Source organism: Myxine glutinosa, chromosome 3, assembly GCF_964187855.1.
Source record: "Myxine glutinosa chromosome 3, kmMyxGlut1.1, whole genome shotgun sequence".
In the NCBI taxonomy this organism is placed as follows: Eukaryota; Metazoa; Chordata; class Myxini; order Myxiniformes; family Myxinidae; genus Myxine; species Myxine glutinosa.
This window is the reverse complement of record NC_136263.1, coordinates 51,869,701-51,892,993: the sequence shown is the minus strand read 5'-3', so window position 1 is coordinate 51,892,993 and position 23,293 is coordinate 51,869,701. Positions and strand designations below refer to the sequence as shown.

Here is a 23,293-nt window from a genome sequence, read left to right as displayed (position 1 = left end):
CAGCCATTGGGCCTCGGAGGTCCCACAAATGTATTCGTGTAAAGTTTTTAATTTTCATATTTTTGTCACTGAATTATTTGTAACCAAGTTATAGGAGCATATAATGAGGCTCATATAAAGTAAATAATGATATAGCATAGTAGTACAACAACAATTATGCAGGGCCTCAAAGGCCCCAGGCCTGCATTCGTGTCGGATATTTGGGTTATAAGTGAAGAATGAAGATTTTCCCACGAGCCTGAATGATTTTTTTTTATGTCACTGAATCTTGTGTAACAACATGAAAATCGGAGAAAATGAGGCTCATTCCAAAAAAAGATTGTACAGCATAGTTTTTGCAACCAAAAAAAAACCTTGTGGGCCTCCAAGGCCCAATCACTGCATCCAAGGGTTAATGACTAAACTAGGTACAATTGTTTTTCCCTTCGGTTAGCGTAAACATCTACAATGTCCTCTGGAATCAGATTCACAGTTAAATCGCCTTTTATGTGAAGAAGAGTCAGTGAAGAAAATGTTTCTTCCTCCATGGTTGAGCACAAGCAGTTTCTAATCTGTCTCATTAAAGAAAAGCTTAGGTCTGAAGTGGCATTTGTGAAAATCCTTCATTTGTGAAAATCCTTCATTTGTGAAAAATCCTTCATGACTGAAAGATCCTTCATTTGTGAAAATCCTTCATTTGTGAAAATCCTTCATTTGTGAAAAATCCTTCATTTGTGAAAAACCTTCATTTGTGAAAAATCCTTCATTTGTGAAAAATCCTTCATTTGTGAAAATCCTTCATTTGTGAAAAATCCTTCATTTGTGAAAAATCCTTCGTTTGAGAAAAACCTTCATTTGTGAAAAATCCTTCATTTGTGAAAAATCCTTCATTTGTGAAAATCCTTCATTTGTGAAAAATCCTTCATTTGTGAAAATCCTTCATTTGTGAAAATCCTTCATTTGTGAAAATCCTTCATTTGTGAAAATCCTTCATTTGTGAAAATCCTTCATTTGTGAAAAATCCTTCATTTGTGAAAAATCCTTCATTTGTGAAAAATTCCTTCATTTGTGAAAAATCCTTCATTTGTGAAAAAATCCTTCATTTGTGAAAATCCTTCATTTGTGAAAAAAATCTTGCATTTGTGAAAAATCCTTCATTTGTGAAAAATCCTTCATTTGGGAAAAATCCTTCATTTGTGAAAATCCTTCATTTGTGAAAAAAATCTTGCATTTGTGAAAAATCCTTCATTTGTGAAAAATCCATCATTTGTGAAAAATCCTTCATTTGTTAAAAATCCTTCATTTGGGAAAAATCCTTCATTTGTGAAAATCCTTCATTTGGGAAAAATCACAAATTACAAAGTTGTTAATCTGATTTGAAAAATGATGCAGCCAATCACGTCACTCGATGCAAATACCGCGATATCTGCCGTGGCTCGGGGAAGAAATCCACGCACTTGGGTTCCGTTTCGCTTTGTTACTCACGTTTAAATACGGGATGTTTTTATCTCAATTGTAAACTATTGAAAAACAAATAAAGGTGGGGAAATTGCCTCCCCTGCCCCCCCCCAAGCTCCGCCGGTGCTTCCCACCTTCTCTCCGCAAGGAGGAATTCCTTCAAAGTTCCGGCAACGACTCGCCTCCTCTTCGTGAACATTGATTCCTCACCCTGAATGTAAAACACCGGGATGACCGTTTTCAGTTAGGTCGGGATTCAAACCCAGGCTGGGCAGCTCACAGGCGAGTGTGCATACCTGTAGGCTGCCCCGCCCCCCTCCACCCACACACAGAGAATCCCCCCCCCCCCCATCAATGTGTTTGCCATCCCTCGGGTGGACGTTAAAATGTGCTTCCCGTCTCCCAGCATTAGATGTTGGACGTTAAAGTTCCCACGGTGTCCTTCGCGACGAGTGGGCGAGTCATCGCGGGCACCCTGAACAATTATTGACTGTTGGGAGGCAATGGCAAACCTTCCAGGGTAACCTCGACCCAGGAACTGCTTCTGTAGCACTGACGTTGTGCAGACATTAACACCGAGGATCATTGACCATGATTTACACACTTTGTACATTTCTCGGCTATAAAAGTCGACATTGGTAATGACGAAGATTGAAAAATTTACTTCTTTTTTTCCCTCCAAATCAGCACCCATAATCGAAAAAGATGTAAAAAAAAAAATGGGTATGGGGAGTTTTATAAATTGAGGTTGTTGAGGTGAGAGCCGTGCAGGTGGGTACACACAGTCCACGTTTTGGCACCTCTTCCAGGCGCTTCATCTTCACTTGCATGTTGGACACAACACCCGACGTGTTCTCACCGGAGAGGGGGGGAATAACGGGAAGGGTGACGAGGGATGCGGTGAGCGAAGCGGAGGGGTTGGGGTGCAAGAGGCTGCGGTGGAGGAGGTGGGGGGTGGTTGGTAGCGCTGACTGGTGAGTTTGAGGCGGTGGAGGGATATATAAAAGCGCGGGAACGACCAAGCTCGCACCTCACGGCTCGCCCACATGGATCGCTCTAACAACCGCAGCTGTTGCCGCCGCCGCCGCCAGTCTGAGCGCTCCCACCCAGTGTGCGGCCAAGGCTGCATCCTGTGGGGGCTGCTCCGGACGGACGTCTTGGCCTCGGGGCCTGCGGGCCCAGAGCGGAGTCGCGGGGCCCCTCGTGTCGAGCCGCGAGCGTCGCACCTGGCGAGCCGAGCCGCGGCGGGAGTTCTGCTTAAAACGGTGCGCTTCGTACGGACGCTACCTTCGTTTGCGGCGCTTCCCAAGTGCGACCGGCACCGCCTGGCGGCCGACGCCTGGGCTCCGCTCCTAGCTCTGGGTCTAGCGCAGGACCGGGTCGGCCTCGAGGTTTGGGAGGCCCCGAGCCTGCTGAGGCAGCTGCTCACCCAAGCAGACTGCGGGAACGAGAGTGATGGAGGAGCCAACGTTGGAAGCGACGGTGTTGGGAAGACCGTGGTGGAACGAGGACGACGCGAAGGCACGGGTGCAGGAAAAGGAGCAGAACATGGAGGAGGCGCGAAGAGGTGTCGAAGAGAATCTTTGGGAATATGGAGCGATGGAGGCTCACAAAGCCATTGTCCAACACTCGGGTATGGAAGACATTCCAAGACGAACTATTGTGGTGGTGACTGGAAAGTTTTACTGCAAAGGAGGCAGAACGGAGAGGATCGACTCAGCCCACGCTGTGACAAAGTCCATGGGAGAGCCGACCATCTTGACGGGGAAGTAGAGGGATGCAGTGCCTCCGAAGGTCTTCAGGAACTTCGTAACTTTATAGAAAAGTGTTGGAGTTTGGATATCAGCCCGAAAGAATATGCATACCTGAAGGGCATCGTTTTATTCAACCCAGGTACGTTTATCTTGAGCATCTGGTGGTGAGTAAAGTCCACTCTCATGTCAGAGGATCTGCTCGGTCACAAGTCATGGACATGTTCCTGGCTGAGAGTGGTGACCTGTCTAGAAATGCGCCCCTCCCCCCTACAAAGGAAAACCCCCCATGCAAAGGGAGTGGTTCTTCTTCTTCTTGAAGTGTTGCATCATCACCTTTCAAATTCTCAAATTTCGAGTCCATTTCTTCTTCTTCTTTTTTAACCAGAGTTATTTTCGCGGTAACAAACGTTTGGGACAAATGAGATCATGTCCAAGTTCCTTTTTGCTCTGGTGGGAATTCTGGTGACTATTTTCAGGATCCATTTTGGTGAATTGGCACTGCAGCTAAACTACGCTTTCATCATGAAGGCTTCCAACGATTGTATAGGCCTGGGAACACGTCACAAACACCACCACGACTCCCGTGCTGACGTTACGGGCATTTTCAGATTTCTGGGACTTCGTTGGACCTCCAGCGAACACCAGGCCTGTCGATGTTCTGGAGGACACGTCATATGATCTGATCAATGATCAGACTGAGGAAGACCTGCAATACTAAATTTGACACTCAACAGTAAAGTGAGGGGGGCAAGATAGGTAAAGGTGAATAATCCACCACAAATATATTCACCACTGAGGGCACTCTGCCGAAACCTCCTGGAACGGACAAATGAAATTTCTCTATCTGTCTGTTGAACCACAATAACCACAAGATCACCCTCCCTCACAATAAGTAATGGACCTCATCAGATGATAACTATTTAATCAAAGTATGTAGGCAGCACAAGTTGGAGGTAAAGATGCCTTTCACAGGTAGAGGGGTAAATTCCCCCGACCACTATACAATACACAACACACAACCGAAGCACTCTGACCCCATGACAGGGCGCTTACCTATAAATTTATGATTTATGCATATGACGTCGGCATCACATCATAGGATCAGTGGGACGGAGACGGTGTTCGCGTGGCATGCGACACTTTTTATTGGCAGGTCGTGCAGCAAGTGCTGTGATGGGACTTGATCTGTGCCCTGCGGCCTCGTCAAGTTGGGGGTTCGATCTGCACATGCATGAAATATATATATATATAGTATATGTATGTATGAAACAAAGGAATCCTCCCTCACCTCCTCCATTATGTCAATACAACATGCATTTTAAGGCCATTTTCCCTGCTAGAGCGGGGGTTAGCCTTGCGGTCCCCTTGACAATCTTCTCCATTTTGCCCTATTTTCTGCATCTCTCCTTGTTAACCCCCTTGCCCGCATTTCTTCTTCCACCATCTTTAGCCAAGTCTTTCTCGGTCTTCCCCGTCCTCTACTTCCTTATACATTCATTTCCATCATTCTTCTCAACCAGTCACTTTCATCCTTCCTCAACATACATCAATCTTCAGAGTAATTAAGCAGGAATTTATAGTTCAGGCAAAAACACAGTTCAAAAACACGAATTAAAAAGAAAAACCTGAAATATCACATTGACATAAGTATTCATACCCTTTGCTATGACACTTGAAATTTAGCTCAGGTGCCTCCCATTTCTCTTGTTCATCTTTGAGATGTTTCTACACCTTAATTGGAGTCCACCTGTGGTAAATTCAATTGATTGGACATGATTTGGAAAGGCACACACCTGTCTATATAAGGTCTCACAGCTGACAATGCATATCAGAGCAAAATCCAAGCCATGAGGTCGAAGGAACTGCCTGCAGAGCTCAGAGACAGGATTGTGTCGAGGCCCAGATTTGTGGAAGCTTACAAAAAAAATTCCTGCTGCATTGAAGGTTCCCAAGAGCACATTGGCCTCCATAATTCTTAAATGGAAGAAGTTTGGAACAACCAGGACTCTTCCTAGAGCTGGCCGCCCGGCCAAACTGAGCAATCGGGGGAGAAGGGCCTTGGTCAGAGAGGTGACCAAAAACCCGATGATCACTGGCCTAAGCTCCAGAGATCCTGTGTGGAGATGGGAGAAAGTTCCAGAAGGACAACCATCACTGCAACACTCCACTGATCTGGGCTTTATGGCAGAGCGGCCAGACGGAAGCCTCTCCTCGGTGAAAGACACATGAAAGCCCGCTTGGAGTTTGTAAAAAACCACCGAAAGGACTCTCAGACTGTGAGAAACAAGATTCTGTGGTCTGATGAAACCAAGATTGAAGTTTGGCCTCAATTCTAAGCGTCATGTCTGGAGGAAACCAGGCACCGCTCGTCACCTGCCCAATACCATCCCCATGGTGAAGCATGGTGGTGGCAGCATCATGCTGTGGGGGTGTTTTTCAGCAGCGGGCACGGGGGACTGGTCAGGGTTGAGGGAACAATGAACGGAGCAAAGTCCAGAGATATCCTTAATGAAAACCTGAAACAGAGCGTTCAGGACCTCAGACTGGGCCGAAGGTTCACCTTCCAACAGGACAATGACCCTAAGCACACAGCCAAGACAACGCAGGAGTGGCTTCGGGACAACTCTGTGAAGGTCCTTGAGTGGCACAGCCAGAGCCCTGACTTGAACCCAATCAAACATCTCTGGAGAGACCTGAAAATGGCTGTCCACCAAATGTCCCCATCGAACCTGACAGAGCTTGAGAGGATCTGCAGAGAAGAATGGCAGAAAATCCCCAAATTCAGGTGTGCAAAGCTTGTCACGTCATACCCAAGAAGAGTCGAGGCTGTAATCGCTGCCAAAGGTGCTTCAACTAAGTACTGAGTTAAGGGTCTGAATAGTTATGTCAATGTGATATTTCAGTTTTTTCTTTTTAATGAATTTGCAAAACTTTGTAAAATCCCGTTTTCTCTTTGTCATTATCGGGTATTGAGTGTCGATTAATGAGGGAAAAATGAATTTGAACAATTTCAGCGTAAGGCTGCAACATAACAAAATGTGAAAAAGGTGAAGGGGTCTGAATACTTTCTGAATGGACTGTACATACATAAATACTTACATGTGTATACACACGAACACTTGCACGTGTCACTGTGTATACTGTATGGAGAATCTTTACACACATAAATCTGAAAATATATCATGCTACTGTATATGGGCAATTCCATGGTTACTCACATTACATTAATGCATATATATATGTAATGTGAGTAACCATGGAATTGCCCATATACACACATAAATATATACATGTATGTATATATAAATACTTACATGTGTGTATACACACAAATATTACATGTGTGTATACACACAAATATTACATGTGTATGCACACAAACGCACAGCATCTACCACAAACATCGCAAGTATAGAATGGTCCTTGTGGATAAATAATTACATGTGTGTATACACACAATTACTTACGTGCATGTATACACACAAAGACTTACGTGCATGTATACATACATAAATACTTACATTTGTGTATACTATACACACATACATACATACATACATACATACAAACATAAACACTTTTATGTGTGTATACATGAACACTTACATGTGTGTATGCATACATAAACACTTCAATGTGTGGCTACATACATAAAAACGTCATGCATCTATACAAAGGGACCCAATTAGATGCACGTATGCACAAGCACATAACCTGTCAGTTGGCAAATAGGTACACACACACTCGCCTGAAAGCTGTCGAGCCTGGGTTAAAATTCTGATCCTGCTATAAACACTATTCCACAAGAATGGTGTCATCCTGGTGTTTCATAGGAAGGGTGATTCATCAATGTGTGTGCCATCACTCGGATGGACATTAAACTGAGCGTCCCGGCTGCCGGTTGGTGGACGTTAAAGATCCCATCGTGTCCTTTGTGACGAGTAGGTGATCAATCACCGGTACCGTGGCCAAATTACAAAGTTATGCCCTAAACTGCTGCTGGGAAGAAACTGCTTCGGCAGCACCGACACTCTGGAACAGAGTATGGCATCTCAGAATCATAATACATACTATATACATAATGCTTTTATATATACAAGGGAAACTAGAACTGCACTCGGTGGAGAGCACACCTCCGCCAGGCTGAACAGTCTATGTTTTGTATCCCACTGATAGGCCAGATCTGGATTCGGACCTGAACCAAAATCTAATCGGCTTGTTTTTGTTGCCTAATCATCTCATCCACCTAATTTTGTCATAAGTCATCCACAACCTTTTGGAATATCATGCTATATATCATTTTACGTCCTATCACTTAATGCTGAAGAATCACTTAAAAATAAAAATAAATCTCGTATCCGGTTCCGTATTCGGATCTTCACCAAAATCAAACCGATTCGTCCTTGTCTCATACCCAACCAGTCCACCAAGTTTGGTCCGAATCTATCCATCATTTTTTGAGATATCGCGCTATATATCGGTTTTAGCCCGATCACTCAATGGTGAAGAATCGATGAAAATAATTCTCTGATCAGGATCCGGATTCATATAATCACCAAAATTGATTAAACTCGGCCGTGTCACACACACAACCAGTCCACCAAGTTTTGTCGGAATCTGTCCCCAACTTTTTGAGATATGTTATATATCGTTTTTGGAGAAATCTCTCAATGGTGAAGAATCACTTTAAAATCCCAGCATCCGGATCCGGATCTTCACCAAAATCTAATCATTTCGTCCTTGTCACACACCCAACCTCTCCACCAAACTTTATGCGAATCTGTCCACCACTTTTTGAGATATCCTGCTCTCAGACAAACAAACAAACAAGCAAGAAGACATCATGTGGAGCACGATACTTGCAAAATCTACCCCCCCTCCAAAAGGTTTCCATTAATCCATCAAATTGTCCATTTCATCAATATTAAAATTGACGATCTTGATCAAAGCTCAGGTCAATAGGATGAAAAGTGACGATTTTTCAGATGTAAATGATGATTTTTTAAGTATGACCTTGAGTTGACCTTTTGACCTTAAAAATAGTTTGTTTCCCAATTCAGTGAGGCACGATGCAAATGCTGTTCAATTTTCAAGTCAAATGCACAATATAATCTTCGATTTTGCAAGTTACAAACAAAGACGGACAGAGGTGAACACGTAAGCGCCATCCACCTTTGGTGGCAAAGGTAACAATTTCATTTATGCATGCATAAGTACTTGCATGTGTGTATATTTACACTGCTATGCAAAAGTCTGACATTTTGCGTTTTCTACTAATGATGTAAAGGAAACTTAAAAAAAAAAATTATGGAAAAAAAAAAATCATTCGAATTATCAAATCTATATATAAAACACTGCATACCTCGATATAAACTAATAGCGAGTATGTCCACCTTTTCCTTCAAAAACATTGAAATTATTCTCAGGACACTTTCAAATAATTTGTTATAAACTCTTGCGGAATGGTGTTCCAGACTTCTTCCAAGACCTTCCAAAGATCATCGAAGTTGCTGGGATTCTTTTCACTTTTTATTTTTCCAAATAGTCTTTTCCAATCCCATACAGCTTTGATGACGTTGAGATCTAGCCTTTGAGGGGGACATTCTATGCATTGAAGGGCTCCAGCCAGCTTCCTTTTTCTTTTGCAAATAAGTTTTCAATATTCCAGCTGAGTATTTTGGATCATTATCTTGCTGTAATATGAAGTTTGGACACCTTGCTGAAGTCAATATAGAGTAGAATTCAACGGACTAATAGGAGGGAAGGGTGTCCGTTAATGTCGAAAGTCCGTTACATCGAATCGTTATTTTTGAATGGTAATAAACGCCCCACCGTGCATAACGGACATTATTAAACAGTTATACAATACATGTAAGTAATACACTCGAATAAGAAATAAACAAGAAGACGTCGTGCAGAGCACAATACCATCCCTCTCCAAAATAAAAAGTTGCCATGGATATATCAAATTGTCCATTTCATTAAGATTAAAATTGACGATCTTAATCAAAGCTCGGGTAACTCAGATTCAAATCGATGATTTTAGAAGTTTGACTTTGAGTTGACCTTTGACAGTTTGACAGCAAAAATAGTTGGGTTTCAAATTCTGTGATGGACTGCAATTGCTATTTAATTTCCAGGTTAATTGGATGAAAATTGACGATTTTTCAGAAGAAAATTGATTATTTTGGAAGTTTGACCTTGAGTTGAACTTTGACCTTTTGACCTCAAAGTTGGTTGCCCAATTCAGTGGCTCAATATGCAAATGCTGTTTAATTTACAAGCCAATCAGATGAAAAAAGGCAATTTTAGAAATCTGACCTCAAGATGACCTTTGACCTCAAAATCAATAGGCTTCTTCCTTATGACCAACTCTACCATCTGGTGAAGTTTCGTGAAGATCGGTTTAACATTGTGACCTGTAAGCGAATGACAGACAGACAAATCAACAAACAAACAGACAGAATAACAAACTGAACCGACAAATATACTTGAAAAATCTTCGATTTTGCAAGTAATAAACAGAAGAGAACAAGCATGTCATAGAAATGAAATAAGTGTATACTTACTGAACTCTCCATCTGTGGTTGATCGAAGAGGGTTTTGGTGTGATCGATCGTGGTGACTTGGAATACTGTTATTCTGAGTCGGTGTGATGGAACCAAGTTTGATTGTACAAATGCATATTGATGTTCCACCCATGTTTTGTGTTATTTCCGCTTGGAGTGGTTGTAACGTGTGTGGACTAATGCGACGAAGCACGGTTTTTTTGACTTTCATGTACGAGTGATTTAAAATGTAGTTATGACTTACTTTTCCCTCGAGTGATAGGAAGCTGCCTCGGACATTCTTCCTTTTGAAAGAATCTGGACACAAGGGCCGTTCCAGGATAGTCAAGAGCTAAAAAACGGAGGTGGTGAATGTTCCCATGACCTCTTAGGAGAAGGTTGAGGTGAACGTGAATCAGCACCATTGTTGAGGTTTTACTGTACACATATCCCTTGCATGCAATGCCCATAAGTATTGCAACAGAGAAGTCAAATTTGTTATTACTATATACCGTGGGACCCCACTGTTCGCGGGGGATACGTTCCTGGAAAATGCCGCGAATTGTGAAACCGTGAATGGGGGGGGGGGGGGGGGCATTGTTTCAGTTGAAAAAAGGGGGATAGGTTCCCGAGTCGCGAAAATCCGCGAATAGAGAGGTTCAAACTGCGAATGGCGAGGCAAACTCCGTGAATGGTGAGGCAAATCCCGAGAATGTCGACGATGATCTGCAAAGGTCGATGATGAAAGTCCCAGAAATGGCGAGACAAAACCCGCGAATGTCGGCGATAATCCCAGAAATGGTGAGGCAAGTCCCACGAATATGTCAACGAAGGTCGATGAAAACGCGAAGCACACGGCAGTGAATGTAGAAGCAGGTCATGCTCACAGCTCGTAGAAGATGTTTTTTGAGCATGTCCAACTGCTTTGTGCATGGCTGGTGAAAGATGGGTTTTATAAATGTGTCAGGCTAGCGGCTCGTGAATTTTTTTTTTTGCGCCCCTGAAAAAACGCGAATTCGTGGAACACGGCCGCGAATAGGAAAAAAAACAACATGAATAGCAGAACCGCGAATAGCGGGGTCTGACTGCACTCAATAAATTTGGATTTGAGATCAAAATATAAATATGAGGCAAGAGTACAGAATGTCATCTTTTATTTAATTGGTATTTCTATCCATATATGTTTTACCCGTGTTGAACAATAGCACTTTGTATGTTCAGTCCCCCCCTCCCCTCCCCCCCCCCCATTTTAGATAAGCATAAGTATTGGATCAGATTAACTTAAAGTTGAAGAAGCCTATTGATTTTGTATAAATAGTTCGTATTTGGTTGTATATCCCTTGCATGCAATAACTGCATCGATACTGTGACCCATTGACATCACCAAACTCTTGGTATCATTTTTTTGAGATGCTTTGCCAAGGCTTTACTGCAGCCATTTTCAGTTGGTGTTTGTTTTGGGGGGTTTCTGACTTTAGTCTCGTCTTCAGAAAGTGAAATGCATGCTCCATTGGATTAAAATCAGAAGATTGACTTGGCCAGTGTAAAACCTTCCACTACTTCCACCTGATGAACTTCTTGGTTGCATTGGCAGTGTGTTCTGTGTCATTGTCTTTCCAATGAGTTTGGAGACACTTTCTTGTACATAGGCAGACAAAATGTTTCTGTACACTTCTGAATTGATTGTGATGCTGCCATCATTAGTCACATCATCAACAAGCGTTACGCCTCGGTCCCCCGTCGGTGAAGTGATGTGAGTTGACAAAGTGGAAGACGCAGAAAACATGCTATGATATGATATTTCGCTCACAAGGTTCAGACATACATGGAGGCGGCCATCTTGGATTTTGACGTGGCGACCCAATTTTCAATAGCGTTCTTCCTTATGCCTAGATACACCCACACACCAGATTAGAAGTTGGTACTTCGCTTATTTTTCAAGATATTTCGCTCACAAGGTTCAGACATATATATGGTGGCGGCCATCTTGGATTTTGACGTGGCGACCCAATTTTCAATAGCGTTCTTCCTTATGCCGAGATACAACCACACACCAAATTAGAAGTTGGTACTTCGCTTATTTTTCAAGATATTCATCTCACAAGGTTCAGACTTACATGGCGGCGGCCATCTTGGATTTTGACGTGGCGACCCAATTTTAAACAGCGTTCTTCCTTGTGCCTAGATACAGCCACACACCAGATTAGAAGTTGGTACTTCGCTTATTTTTCGAGATATTTCGCTCACAAGGTTCAGACATATATATGGTGGTGGCCATCTTGGATTTTGACGTGGCGACCCAATTTTCAATAGCGTCCTTCCTTATGCCGATTTACACCGACACACCAAATTAGAAGTTGGTACTTCGCTTATTTTTCAAGATATTCATCTCACAAGGTTCAGACATACATGGCGGTGGCCATCTTGGATTTTGACGTGGCGACCCAATTTTCAATAGCGGTCTTCCTGATGCCGGGATACACCCACACACCAAATTAGAAGTTGGTACTTCGCTTATTTTTCAAGATATTCATCTCACAAGGTTCAGACATACATGGCGGCGGCCATCTTGGATTTTGACGTGGCGACCCAATTTTAAACAGCGTTCTTCCTTGTGCCTAGATACAGCCACATACCAGATTAGAAGTTGGTACTTCGCTTATTTTTCGAGATATTTCGCTCACCAGGTTCAGACATATATATGGTGGTGGCCATCTTGGATTTTGACGTGGCGACCCAATTTTCAATAGCGTTCTTCCTTATGCCGAGTTACACCCACACACCAAATTGGATGTTGGTACTTCGCTTATTTTTCAAGATATTCATCTCACAAGGTTCAGACATACATGGCATCAGACATACATGGCGGCGGCCATCTTGGATTTTGACGTGGGTTGCACCCACACACCAAATTCGAATGCGGTCCTTCGCGCCCGCCCGCATGCAAACACGCACGGACGGACGGACGGACGGACACACGGACGGAGGGGAAAACCATAGTCCCCCTTTCGCTCCGCTGTGCGACGGGGGACAATAAAGATGAGTGAGCCAGTTTCAGACACAGCCACGCAAGCCTAAGCCATAACACGACCTCCACCATGCTTCACAGATGAGGTAGTACGCTTTGGATCAATGCAGTTCTTTCCTTTCTCCACATTTTCACCTTTCCATCGCTTTGGTAAATGTTTATCTTGGTCTCATCTGTCCATAAAACTTTCTTTGAGAACTCTACTGGCTCAACTCTGTACTTCTTTGCAAATTCTAAATGGCCTTTCCATTTTTGGTGCCGATGAGAGGTTTGCATCTTGCGGTGTAGCCTTTGTAATTCTACAGTCAAAGTGTTCTGCAAACGATAGATTGTGATACTTTCATCCCTGCACTCTGGAGGTTGTCGGTGACGTCACTCAGTTGTTTTTGGGGTTTTCTTCACAGCTCTGATGATTTTTCTGTCATCAACTGCAGTTGTTTTCCTTGGCCGACCTGGCCATTGTCTATTACTAAGTACTAGCAACAGTACCCGCCCTATGGGCGGGGCTTCAATTGGGAGGCTGAAATGAAAAGGCAAAATATCAGAAATTGAAGGCTTTTTTATTTTAAACGATTCATATAAACATCCGTTGAATCATATCACACGCAAATCATCAAAATCTAAACAGTACATGGACGATCACGTACCACATACGTCTCGTGTCTCGCTCGCTCTCATGTTGTCCCGATAATGATCCTTCCGCAGGTTCACTGACGGAAACCTTGATACGACTTTTACTTCCTCTAGAGTCTAGACAGTCAAGTTCGCTCATCTTTTCGGTGCACCGGCACGAGCCGCGAACGGCCCGTGCAGGGGCTGATCTGAGGATCTCATCAAACCGTCCGATCGGTAGTAGCGACGGGCAGTGTGTACAAAGGACAGGGACTTAATCAATGCGAGCTGATGACTCGCGCTTACTGGGAATTCCTTGTTCGTGGGACACTGTCTCAAGCCCCAGTCACCATCACGGATGGGGCTCAGCGGTTTACCCGAGCCTGACGGCGAAGGGCAAGGTACACGCTGGCCCGTCCAGTGTAGCGCGCGTGCGGCCCCGAACATCGAAGGGCATTAAACGTTCATTAAACATTAAACGTTCATTAAACATTAAACGTTCATTAAAGGATTACGAAACGAAAAACATTACGAAATTACATTCACACCATCACGTCAAACACTACCGTGAACACATACATCGTCACAACGAGAACATCGTCACAATGAACGTTATGCAAACGCGAATGTTATGCGGGAGTCCAAACCTGAGAATGCTGGAGACCAAAGCTGAAATTGGGAAAACTAAATAGCCTATTTTACTCCCAGTGGTCCCAGGATTACCCACCCAAAATGTCTTTGGATCGGTTCAGCAGTTTTTACGGTACCTTCAAACAGACGGACATTTGGTGAATTATAGTAAGATACTGATGGTTTATTTTTCTTTTTCAAGATATTCTAAATTGTTGTATATGCTATGCTCAATTTTTGAGCTATGGTTCTAATTTTATTCTTCTGTACTTTCAGCTTTCCAAATTGCTTGGTCTTCTTTCAGTACCCTGATCTTCATGTTGGTTTATGCCTACTGACTCCAAAGGTACACTCACAAGGCATAAGCGCAAAGGCTAAAACCAAGACTAGACATTCACAGCTCTTTTGTGTGTCAACAATCAAAGCAACAAGAAACACCTGTCAGTCATCTGTTCCAATACTTATGCTTACCTAAATAGGAGATTGAACATAAAGAGTTCCATTGTTCCACAAAGGTAAAACATATATGCATAGAAGTACCAAGAAATAAAAGCTGACCTGTACTCTTGCCTCGTATTCATTTTTTGATGTCAACTTCAAATTTATTGAGGATATAGCAATAATAACAAATATGACTTCACTGTTCCAACATATTTGTGGGGGGCATTGTATATCAATATAGCTGTATGCGATTATTGAAGGTGAATCAGCTTTGAAGATTTTGTCCGTTAAATCCGAAATCCGTTCAATTGTGGTTTAACTGTACCATCAATGATCAGCAAATTCCCAGCACCACTTGAGGATACGCACCCCCAAACTTGAATTGAACCTCCTCCATGCTTAATTGTTGACTTCAAGCATGTCTCTAAGTTTCCATTTTTTGTCGTCTCACAGTCTTCAATCAGATCCAAATAACTAAAACTTTGAATCTTTTGTCCAAATGACCTTTGACCATTGTTTCATAGTTCAATTTCTGTGTTATGCATATTTTAGCCTCTTAGTCTTGTTCTCCTTTTTAAACAGAGGTTTTCTTACTGCCACACATTGTTTAAGTCCTGATTTCAAATATGATCATTGTACTCTTGGTGGATGTATGACAATGCCTGAGCCTTCTGCAAGTTCTGTTGTCAATTCAACACTCGTCTTCTTTCTATTCCTTCAGGATATTATGTTCAAGTCGTACTCATCCTAGTTGGACAGCTTTTTGGGTCTTCCAGTCCTGGGTTTATGAATTACAGATGATATTTCTCTGCACTTGTTGATTGTGCTTCCGATACCACAACTTGAAAAATCGAGTGATGCGAGCTATTTCACTCAATGTTTATCCTTCTTCATGCAGAAACACAAAAGAAACCCAAGCCCTTCAAGATGATTGGAATCTCCCATGATGAAGTTCAATCTCTGGGCCTATCACTTTCACATTGCAGACAGGTAGGTGGTCTCTTTGTCTTCTGTCACTTCCTTTCTGTTCTTGCAAATTCCTCTGCAAACTCGGGTCACCCACCTCACTTCCAGTTTCTGACAGGGTACACACACTCCACCAGCAACCCCCTTCTGGTGAAACTCCCAAAATTGAAGAACATGGCTCATTGGCTCACCTCCACTGATTCCTTCCTGTTTTTTTTCTCACCAGTGGAACCAACCTTCACATTATTTTCAATCTCATTCTTCCCTCCAAGTCTTCAAGACTTCAAACTCGCTCTGCAATTTCCACACACTTCACTACCAAAACCATTATCTTTTCTTTCCCTATTAACCCTCCCCAAGTCCACCTCCTTCCAATAGTCCAGTTTATCCTTCAAGAGAGTTTGCTTCTGTATCCATCTTGTCCACCTTGTGCGTCTCCTCCTGCAACTCATTCTTTCCCACATCCCTTTCTCTAAGTCTCCCTCTATTTTGTCCCTGGACCCTGCTGTTGTGTTTCTCCCCTCTTTCTTGATATTGTTCCTTTTGCTCTGTTACCTCCTGATCCATTCTATGTTCCAGCTCCTCCAAGAGCCTTAACTGTATACAAAATTATACCACATTCAAGGTATAATTTTCACCACATACAAGGCTTTCATCCGCAGCTCAATGGAATACTGCTCTCCCCTCTGGGCCGGTGCTCCTGCCTCACACCTAGCTCGGCTTCACGCTGTTGAAACCAAAGCCGCCAGAATCATTGGAATCTCCCGAGATGAAGCTAACTCCGAGGGCCTTTATCTCTCACCTCAGGCAGGTTGGGGGTCTTTCTGTCTTCTACCGACTCCTCTCCGGCCTTGCTCCCCCAGCTCTCTCTGTGCTCTGTCCCCCAAATATTCCTACAGGTCGCAGAAGATCTGCCAGCAACTCTCTTATGGTTAAACTGCCAAAATCTAGGCTCTCTATTCATCTTCACTCCTTCATTCCTCTTTTCTCCCGCCTCTGGAACAAACTCCCTCATACTCTTCAATCCCACTTGTCCCTCCAGGTCTTTAAAACAGCTGTTCACCACCATCTCTTATCTTCCCCCATCCAAAACCTTGATCTTTTCTACCCCCGCTAATTCACCCCAGATACACTTTTTTGAAATACCAACTTCTTTCCTGGAAGTCCTAGCTGTGTCCATGTGTTTTATACTTTTATACTTGTTTTATACTTGTAAAAATGGCCTCTAAAGGTGGTTTTTACGAGTTTAATTTCTCAAGTAATGCGCTCCAGAGCCCCCCATTCCCCCAGTGACCACAGACAAGGCTCTCATTAACAAGGGAATTAACGTGAGCGGCTCGCTCGCGTCTGCTTTTTGGTGCCAAGACGCATTTGGTTTGGAGGGCTCATTGGTGCATGGTTTGGAGGGCTCATCTATTCCACGATCTCGGCCCAACAACCCTCGAACCACTGGCAAAGGAGAGGTCGCACAGCCATCAGTCGCAGCAGCGTTCACAAGAGGGGGGCGCCCAGGGTGTGAACGTTCCGAGAAAAAAGAGATCCAGGGTGAGTAAAACGAAGGAAGACAAGCTCTGCAATTTCCACTCGTCGTGGCCTTTTTGAAATTCCATGTACTCGGCATGCCCGTCGCACCCTACTTGGCCCGTGCTGCAGGAGAAAGGGACCCTCCTCTAACAAAGCCTTGTGGCTTCAAATGTGGAGTCATACTGGGGTCACGTGGATTTTACCACCCCTCCTGTTAGCTGCTCCACGTGGGCATGCGTGCTGCTGTCATGTGAGACACGTGCAGCCTTGGTGCTGTTGGTTTTTGATGAAAGGAAAGCACAATGACAGACTACAATGGGGAAAACCACAAAAAGACCAAGGTGGAGAGATGGGGGTATGGCCACAAACATTTTGAGAGGGGAGATGAAGGTAACTTCACGAAAACAAACTCGACACTGCCTGTAATGCACTTATTACATATGCCTATGCGGAACACGCATTGTGGAAACGACTATTGTCATCCATTCCCACTTTACCCATCAAGGGATTTCTATAACAGTATGTACACATACATGAAGAATTACATGCTTCGATACACGGACTGCAGAAGTTACAATGAAATAATAGCTCCCAAATTAACACGTATTCTTTTTTTCAAACTGCCTCTCCAGGTGAGTTACAGCCTGGAGCAGGCAGTCTGAAGCCGGACCACCCCACTGTTATATAATTGTTGCACACCTCAACCCTCTTGTTCCTCTCTTCTCTAGTCTGTACAGGTATCTTCCTTATTGACATGGTCTGATTCCCCACTGTTCCCTCCAGGGCTTCAAGCTAGCAGTACACCACCATTTCTCCTCACCCTCAATGTTTTATCTTTACCTCCGTTTGAACAGAACCCTCCTCTTTTCCTGTTTGTTCATTCCCTTATGTATTGTGTCCAACTGTTGCCCCACTGTCACTTCATGCCCTCCACCACCTCGCTCTTCCATAGTTCTCGATCTTGTCGATAGAATAAAGATCACTAGGCCATAGTTTGCTGGTACTTCCAGAAAAATACCCAAAAAAACCTACTGCAATTTCCTTCAGCCCTTTATTGATATGTGCTAAATTGTCATGGCTTTTTCTTATTTGGTCTTTGAGGATGGAAGTCTATTTATTACGTATGCAAATTTTTCACTGTTATCCGACGCATCACCTCCAAACCCCTTCCCGTTTCTCACTGCTCACCCCACAATTATCATTCAATCACCATTAACTTTTCCTTTTCTCAATTCACCCCCTTCCTCCGACGTACAAAATAGACAGTTGGCTCTTGCTTACATTGTTTGGTGCTTCATCATTATTTCACTTCTTTGCTTTGTATTGCAAAAGCAGCTCCACATAAAAGGAAGTCTATTTTTTGCACATGCCTAAACCCCCCCAGTTGTCCTTCTGCATATCTTTCGGATACACTGGTTTAATTTACATTTTAGTTCTCCATGGATGCATTAAAAATCGCCTTTGTTTGTGTCAGAACGAGTCAGATGCAACACAACCGGCAGTGGGATGACAAAAAGACGAGCAAGAACGGAAAGCATTGTCAAAAGAATCATACTTTACTTTCATGTACACTGGCATCATGTACACCCATTGGTCTGCACACATGCCCATTACATGTCAAATCTCGACCCAGCGACAAACTGTCGCCCTGGTGATTCGCAGGGAGGGCAACGCATCAATGTGTGGGTCGTCTATCGGAATATGTTATGCCGAAGGGCCGGTCGACCAGCACTGTTTTAGGTGGAATTTAAAGATCCCATGGCGTCCTTCGAGAAGAATAGCCGAACTATCGCTGTAACCTGAACAAATTACAAATTATTGGCCGAATGCACAGAAAAACTACATCAGCGGCGAAGCTGTGCTTCAGTAATGATTCTATGAGCACAAATAGAACGGCACTCAGTAGAGAGCATACCTCCACCTGGTTGGCCATATGACTCAATGGTGAAGAATCACTTAAGAAATTCTACTGGCTGGATCTGGATCCGGATATTCACCAAAATTGAATCGATTCTTCCTCGAAAGAACACCCAACATCTCCAACAAGTTTCGTCCAAATCCGTCCACAACTTTTTCAGATATCTTGCTATGTATCGTTTTTGGCCCCGATCTCCCAATGGTGAAGAATCAGTCCACTAACCAGATCCGAATCCGGATCTTCACCAAAATCTAATAATTTAGTCCTTGTCACATACGCTACATCTCAGCCAAATTTCGTCCGAATCCGTCCACAACTTTTTTTTTCGATATTTTGTTCACAAACGGTCAGAGAGACAGGGGTGAAAACATAACCTCCATCCACCTTTGGTGACGGAGGTAATCAATTCAGAATTGAATTCCAGTCTAATGTGTTTTTTGTTAACAACAACTCTTCTGCTATAACTGTCTCATGGAACATACTTTTTCATGCAATGCAATGTTGCACAAAATGTGATGTGGTGCGTTTCTGTAAGTGTTTCAAATCACCAAGAAGCACGGCTGGATGGAATACAACAAATACTTGAGTGTTGGTCTGTTAGTCTTCTGTAATCTGCTATTGGGTCATTACGAACCACTGAAGTCACTAATGCTTCAGTCACATTTGGCTCGGCGGCCGTAGGGTCAACAAAAATCTACGGCCACTAACAATTATAGGGCGGCCGCAGTATTTCCACGGTCACACAATGTAGCAGTCACATATGTTTTTATTTTTCGGGTAGCCACATGGGGTATTTAGAAATTGTGGAGACCGAAAACGTGGGGGTGCCGTACGGTCTTTGATTTGATGTCGCACGTTGACCTTAGGGCGTCCCTGCGGCGGCCATATAATTTTCAAGGCAGACGCAAGGTAGCCTCAAGGTGCCCGCAAGGCGACCGCAGGGGGGCCCTAAGGCGAACGTGCGGCCAGACGGACGGTAACGAGTGGGTATATATACCAGTTCTTTTGCATATGTATAACAGCACTTACAGTTGTCATGGCTACGGCTTGTCGAATTGCTACGGCCAACCTAGAAATGAAAAAAGTTATAACTCCGCGCTATAATTCCACGGCGACCCCTACGGCCTGTAAAAGATAGCCATACGCCCTAGGGCCACCCTGAGGCCACCTCAGAAACTCTGCGGCCGCCGCACGTTTCTGTCAATTTAGGGGGGGGGGGGGGGTATGGCCGCCGTATCCTAGCCGTAGAGCAAATGTGACTGAGGAGTAAGCAATTATCTATAAACACAAACAAAGTTACCGTTTATTATTACTCCCGCTAGGGAGTAATGCATTCGATCGTGTGTGTGTGTGTTCGTATGTTTGTGAACAAGATATATGGAAAATTTCTGAACGGATTTGGATGAAAGTTGGTGGGATGATTGCCCTTGGGATAAGGAAGAATTGATTAGTTTTTGGTGAAGCTCAGGATATTATTCCGGATCCAGGAATTTTTTGAAGGATTTTTTTTACCATTGGAAGATAGGGCTCAACAGCGGCCACCCACGGCGGGAGTATGCGCTCTACTGAGTGGCGTTCTACAGGGTCCGTCAGGGAGGTGTGACGATTTTCAGAAAACTCATAGTTATTTTTAGTCGAATTTCAATTTTTATTTTTTTTAAAGACTACATATATAATGCCATGTAATACACTGTAACAAAGACATTTAAAAAAATGTAATTCATGTTTGAAAAATGACATCTAAATGGCGGCCGTTCTTGTCCAAGCATTCTTGCAGACGCGCGGAAAAGTTCCAGCATTTCTCAGCACAGCAGCATCCCTCAGCGATTCCAGCATTCTTTCTGCGAACGTAAACCGCCGTACGAAATCATTCTGCTGCAGTTCTTGAACCACCATGATTTTGTACGCGTGATAATGAAGGTCCAAGTGCAAAATCCGACGAACTGATCTGTCTGACATCCGTAGAGCGCGAGCGTGCCGTACCGCTGACCGACGAGGGCTGGCCTCCACAGCTTGTCGAACCCTTTCGATGTTTTCCGGGGTCCTAACGGTTCGATCACCTCCCCGAGCTGCTCCCGGCCTCACAGATCCAGTTGTCCTGAAGTTTTTTACCCACTTCAATGTTGTGTTTCGAGACGGAACGGCGCCACGTTGACCAACATTGAAGTGAGTACGAAATCTGCGCTGTGTAAGCACCACCGAACTACCCGTTTACATAAACGTCTCAACAACAAAGACGCGATGTTCAATCGTCCACAGCTCCATGGCTACTGAAATGGCGCCTAACAACGAGTAACCAACAGCCATCACGCATGCGCTAGACTCCCCACTTGCATTGTTATACCCAATTCAAACATGAATTACATTTTTAAAATGTCTTTGTTACAGTGTATTACATGGCATTATATATGTAGTCTTTAAAAAAAATAAAAATTGAAATTCGACTAAAAATAACTGTGTACGAGTTTTCTGAAAATCGTCACACCTCCCTGACGGACCCTGTAGTTACCTCTGCCACCGAAGGTGGATGGAGGTTATGTTTTCACCCTTGTCTGCTTGTTTGTGAACAAGATATATTAAAAAGTTGTGGACGGATTCAAACGAAATTTAGCAGAGAGGTAGTGTATGTGACACGGACGAAATGATTAAATTTTGGTGAAGATCCGGATCCGGCTAGTATAATTTTTTAAGTGATTCTTCACCATTGAGTGATAGGGCTAAAACCTATATATAGCAGGGTATCTCAAAAAGTTGTGGACGGATTTGGACAAAACTTGGTGGACCGATTGGGTGTGTGACGAAGACGAATAGATTAGATTTTGGTGAAGATCTGAATATGGATTTGGATACGAGAATTATTAAAATTTTCAGTGATTCTTTACCATTGAGAGATCGGGCAAAAAACTATATATGACATGTTATTTAAAAAAGTTATGGACGAGTTATGACTAAACTTGGTGGACGAGTTGGTTAGGTGACAAGAACAAGCCGATTATATTTTGGTTCAGGTCCGAATCCAGATCTGGCCTATCAGTGGGATACAAAACATAAACTGTTCAGCCTGGCAGAGGGTATGCTCTCTATCGAGTGCCGTTCTTGTTAACCCTTGTATTGCGAGTTTGTTTGAAAAAAGTCGAAACTTGATAAGGATTCTTGTTAACCCTTTCTATTGCGAGTTTGTTTGAAAAAGTCGAAACTTGATAAGGATTCTTGTTAACCCTTTCTATTGCGAGTTTGTTTGGAAAAAGTCGAAACTTGACAAGGATTCTTGTTAACCCTTTCTATTGCGAGTTTGTTTGAAAAAGTCGAAACTTGACAAGGATTCTTGTTAACCCTTTCTATTGCGAGTTTGTTTGAAAAAGTCGAAACTTGATAAGGATTTAGCTACATTTAGTTATGATAGAGTAATATTGCTATGGCTTATCAAGATGTGGTTCTATGTTCCTTTCCTCCTCCAGATGTTTCTGGACTGTGCACAAATGCCACCGTCACATCACTTCAACTAGAAGCCCAGCAGGCCCTGCTGGAGGTTGTCGAGGCCCAAGTCGGAGGATTGTCACGCTTCCCCCGACTCCTCTTGGTGTTGCGCGTTCTCCGGGCTGTTCCGGTGTTGAGCCTTGCCCAGCTTTTCTTCCGTCCGGTACTGGGAGACCGTCGCATGGAACTCCTTGTGCAGGACCTCATGGAATGTCATTGACAAAAGTCCAGCATGACGTCGGTCTACGGAGTTGGCCGTAGAGCTTATCCACTTCCTTCTTTGTAAAGCGTTATGAGATTTTGCTTCCAAATGAAAACCACGAAATAAGGAATCGCAGGAGAATTATTTGATTGATTGATTGATTATTCTTACCAATTTCAGCTTAAAAAATAAGCGCAGAAATGCATTTCCTGTTGTCTTGGTTAATGTTGCTGTTGCTCACCAAGTTTATCGCTCGGTGTGAAAAAAGTGGAAAACATCATGCCGGATGGAACGTACGTAATAAATGCACAGGAAGCATGAGGCTGCGTACATTTATATATTTGCCTTTTTTTTATTATTTTTTTTACAAATAACTGAGAAATAGTAGTTATAATGCCAATTAAATGTGTGTTGGAGGATTTTTATAGCAGCGTTATTTGAGAATGTAATAGGGTTACATGATGTGGTGGTATGTGGATTTAAAATATTGTTGCAATGAGACACAGAACGTTTTACATGGTTCAATGGCACAGGAAACAAACTGTCCAGTCCTTTGGGCACCGCTCTCTAAAAAAATGCTGACATCTTTCCAATACGAATCGGAGGTTCCACTCAAAATGGCAATGGAACATTTTGTGTTTATTACTGCGGAAATAAATTGCTTGTTCGTCTGACAGTTCACCAGTTCCAAACCATTTTGATTTTGGACAAGGAGAGATGTGTGTTCGCTCACCCGTATGGGATAGATATTAATGC

The 23,293-nt window shown here is 43.3% G+C and overlaps 1 protein-coding gene across 2 annotated transcripts; it reads left to right on the top strand.

Annotated features, from left to right (window-relative positions):
• The first annotated feature begins 2,244 nt into the window (after nucleotides 1-2,244).
• Nucleotides 2,245-23,216, top strand: LOC137423579 (nuclear receptor subfamily 0 group B member 2). Of its 2 annotated transcripts, XM_068110879.2 has the most exons (3): nucleotides 2,260-3,330; nucleotides 14,286-14,355; nucleotides 22,317-23,216. In XM_068110879.2, exons 1-2 carry the CDS (start codon nucleotides 2,484-2,486, stop codon nucleotides 14,345-14,347), a joined length of 909 nt encoding a protein of 302 aa, XP_067966980.2. In that variant the 5' UTR covers nucleotides 2,260-2,483; the 3' UTR covers nucleotides 14,348-14,355; nucleotides 22,317-23,216. The 2 variants fall into 2 exon arrangements, with proteins under 2 accessions (XP_067966979.2, XP_067966980.2); XM_068110878.2 differs by lacking the exon at nucleotides 14,286-14,355 and having other exon boundaries at nucleotides 2,245-3,330; nucleotides 22,317-22,858.
• The last annotated feature ends 77 nt before the right edge of the window (nucleotides 23,217-23,293 follow it).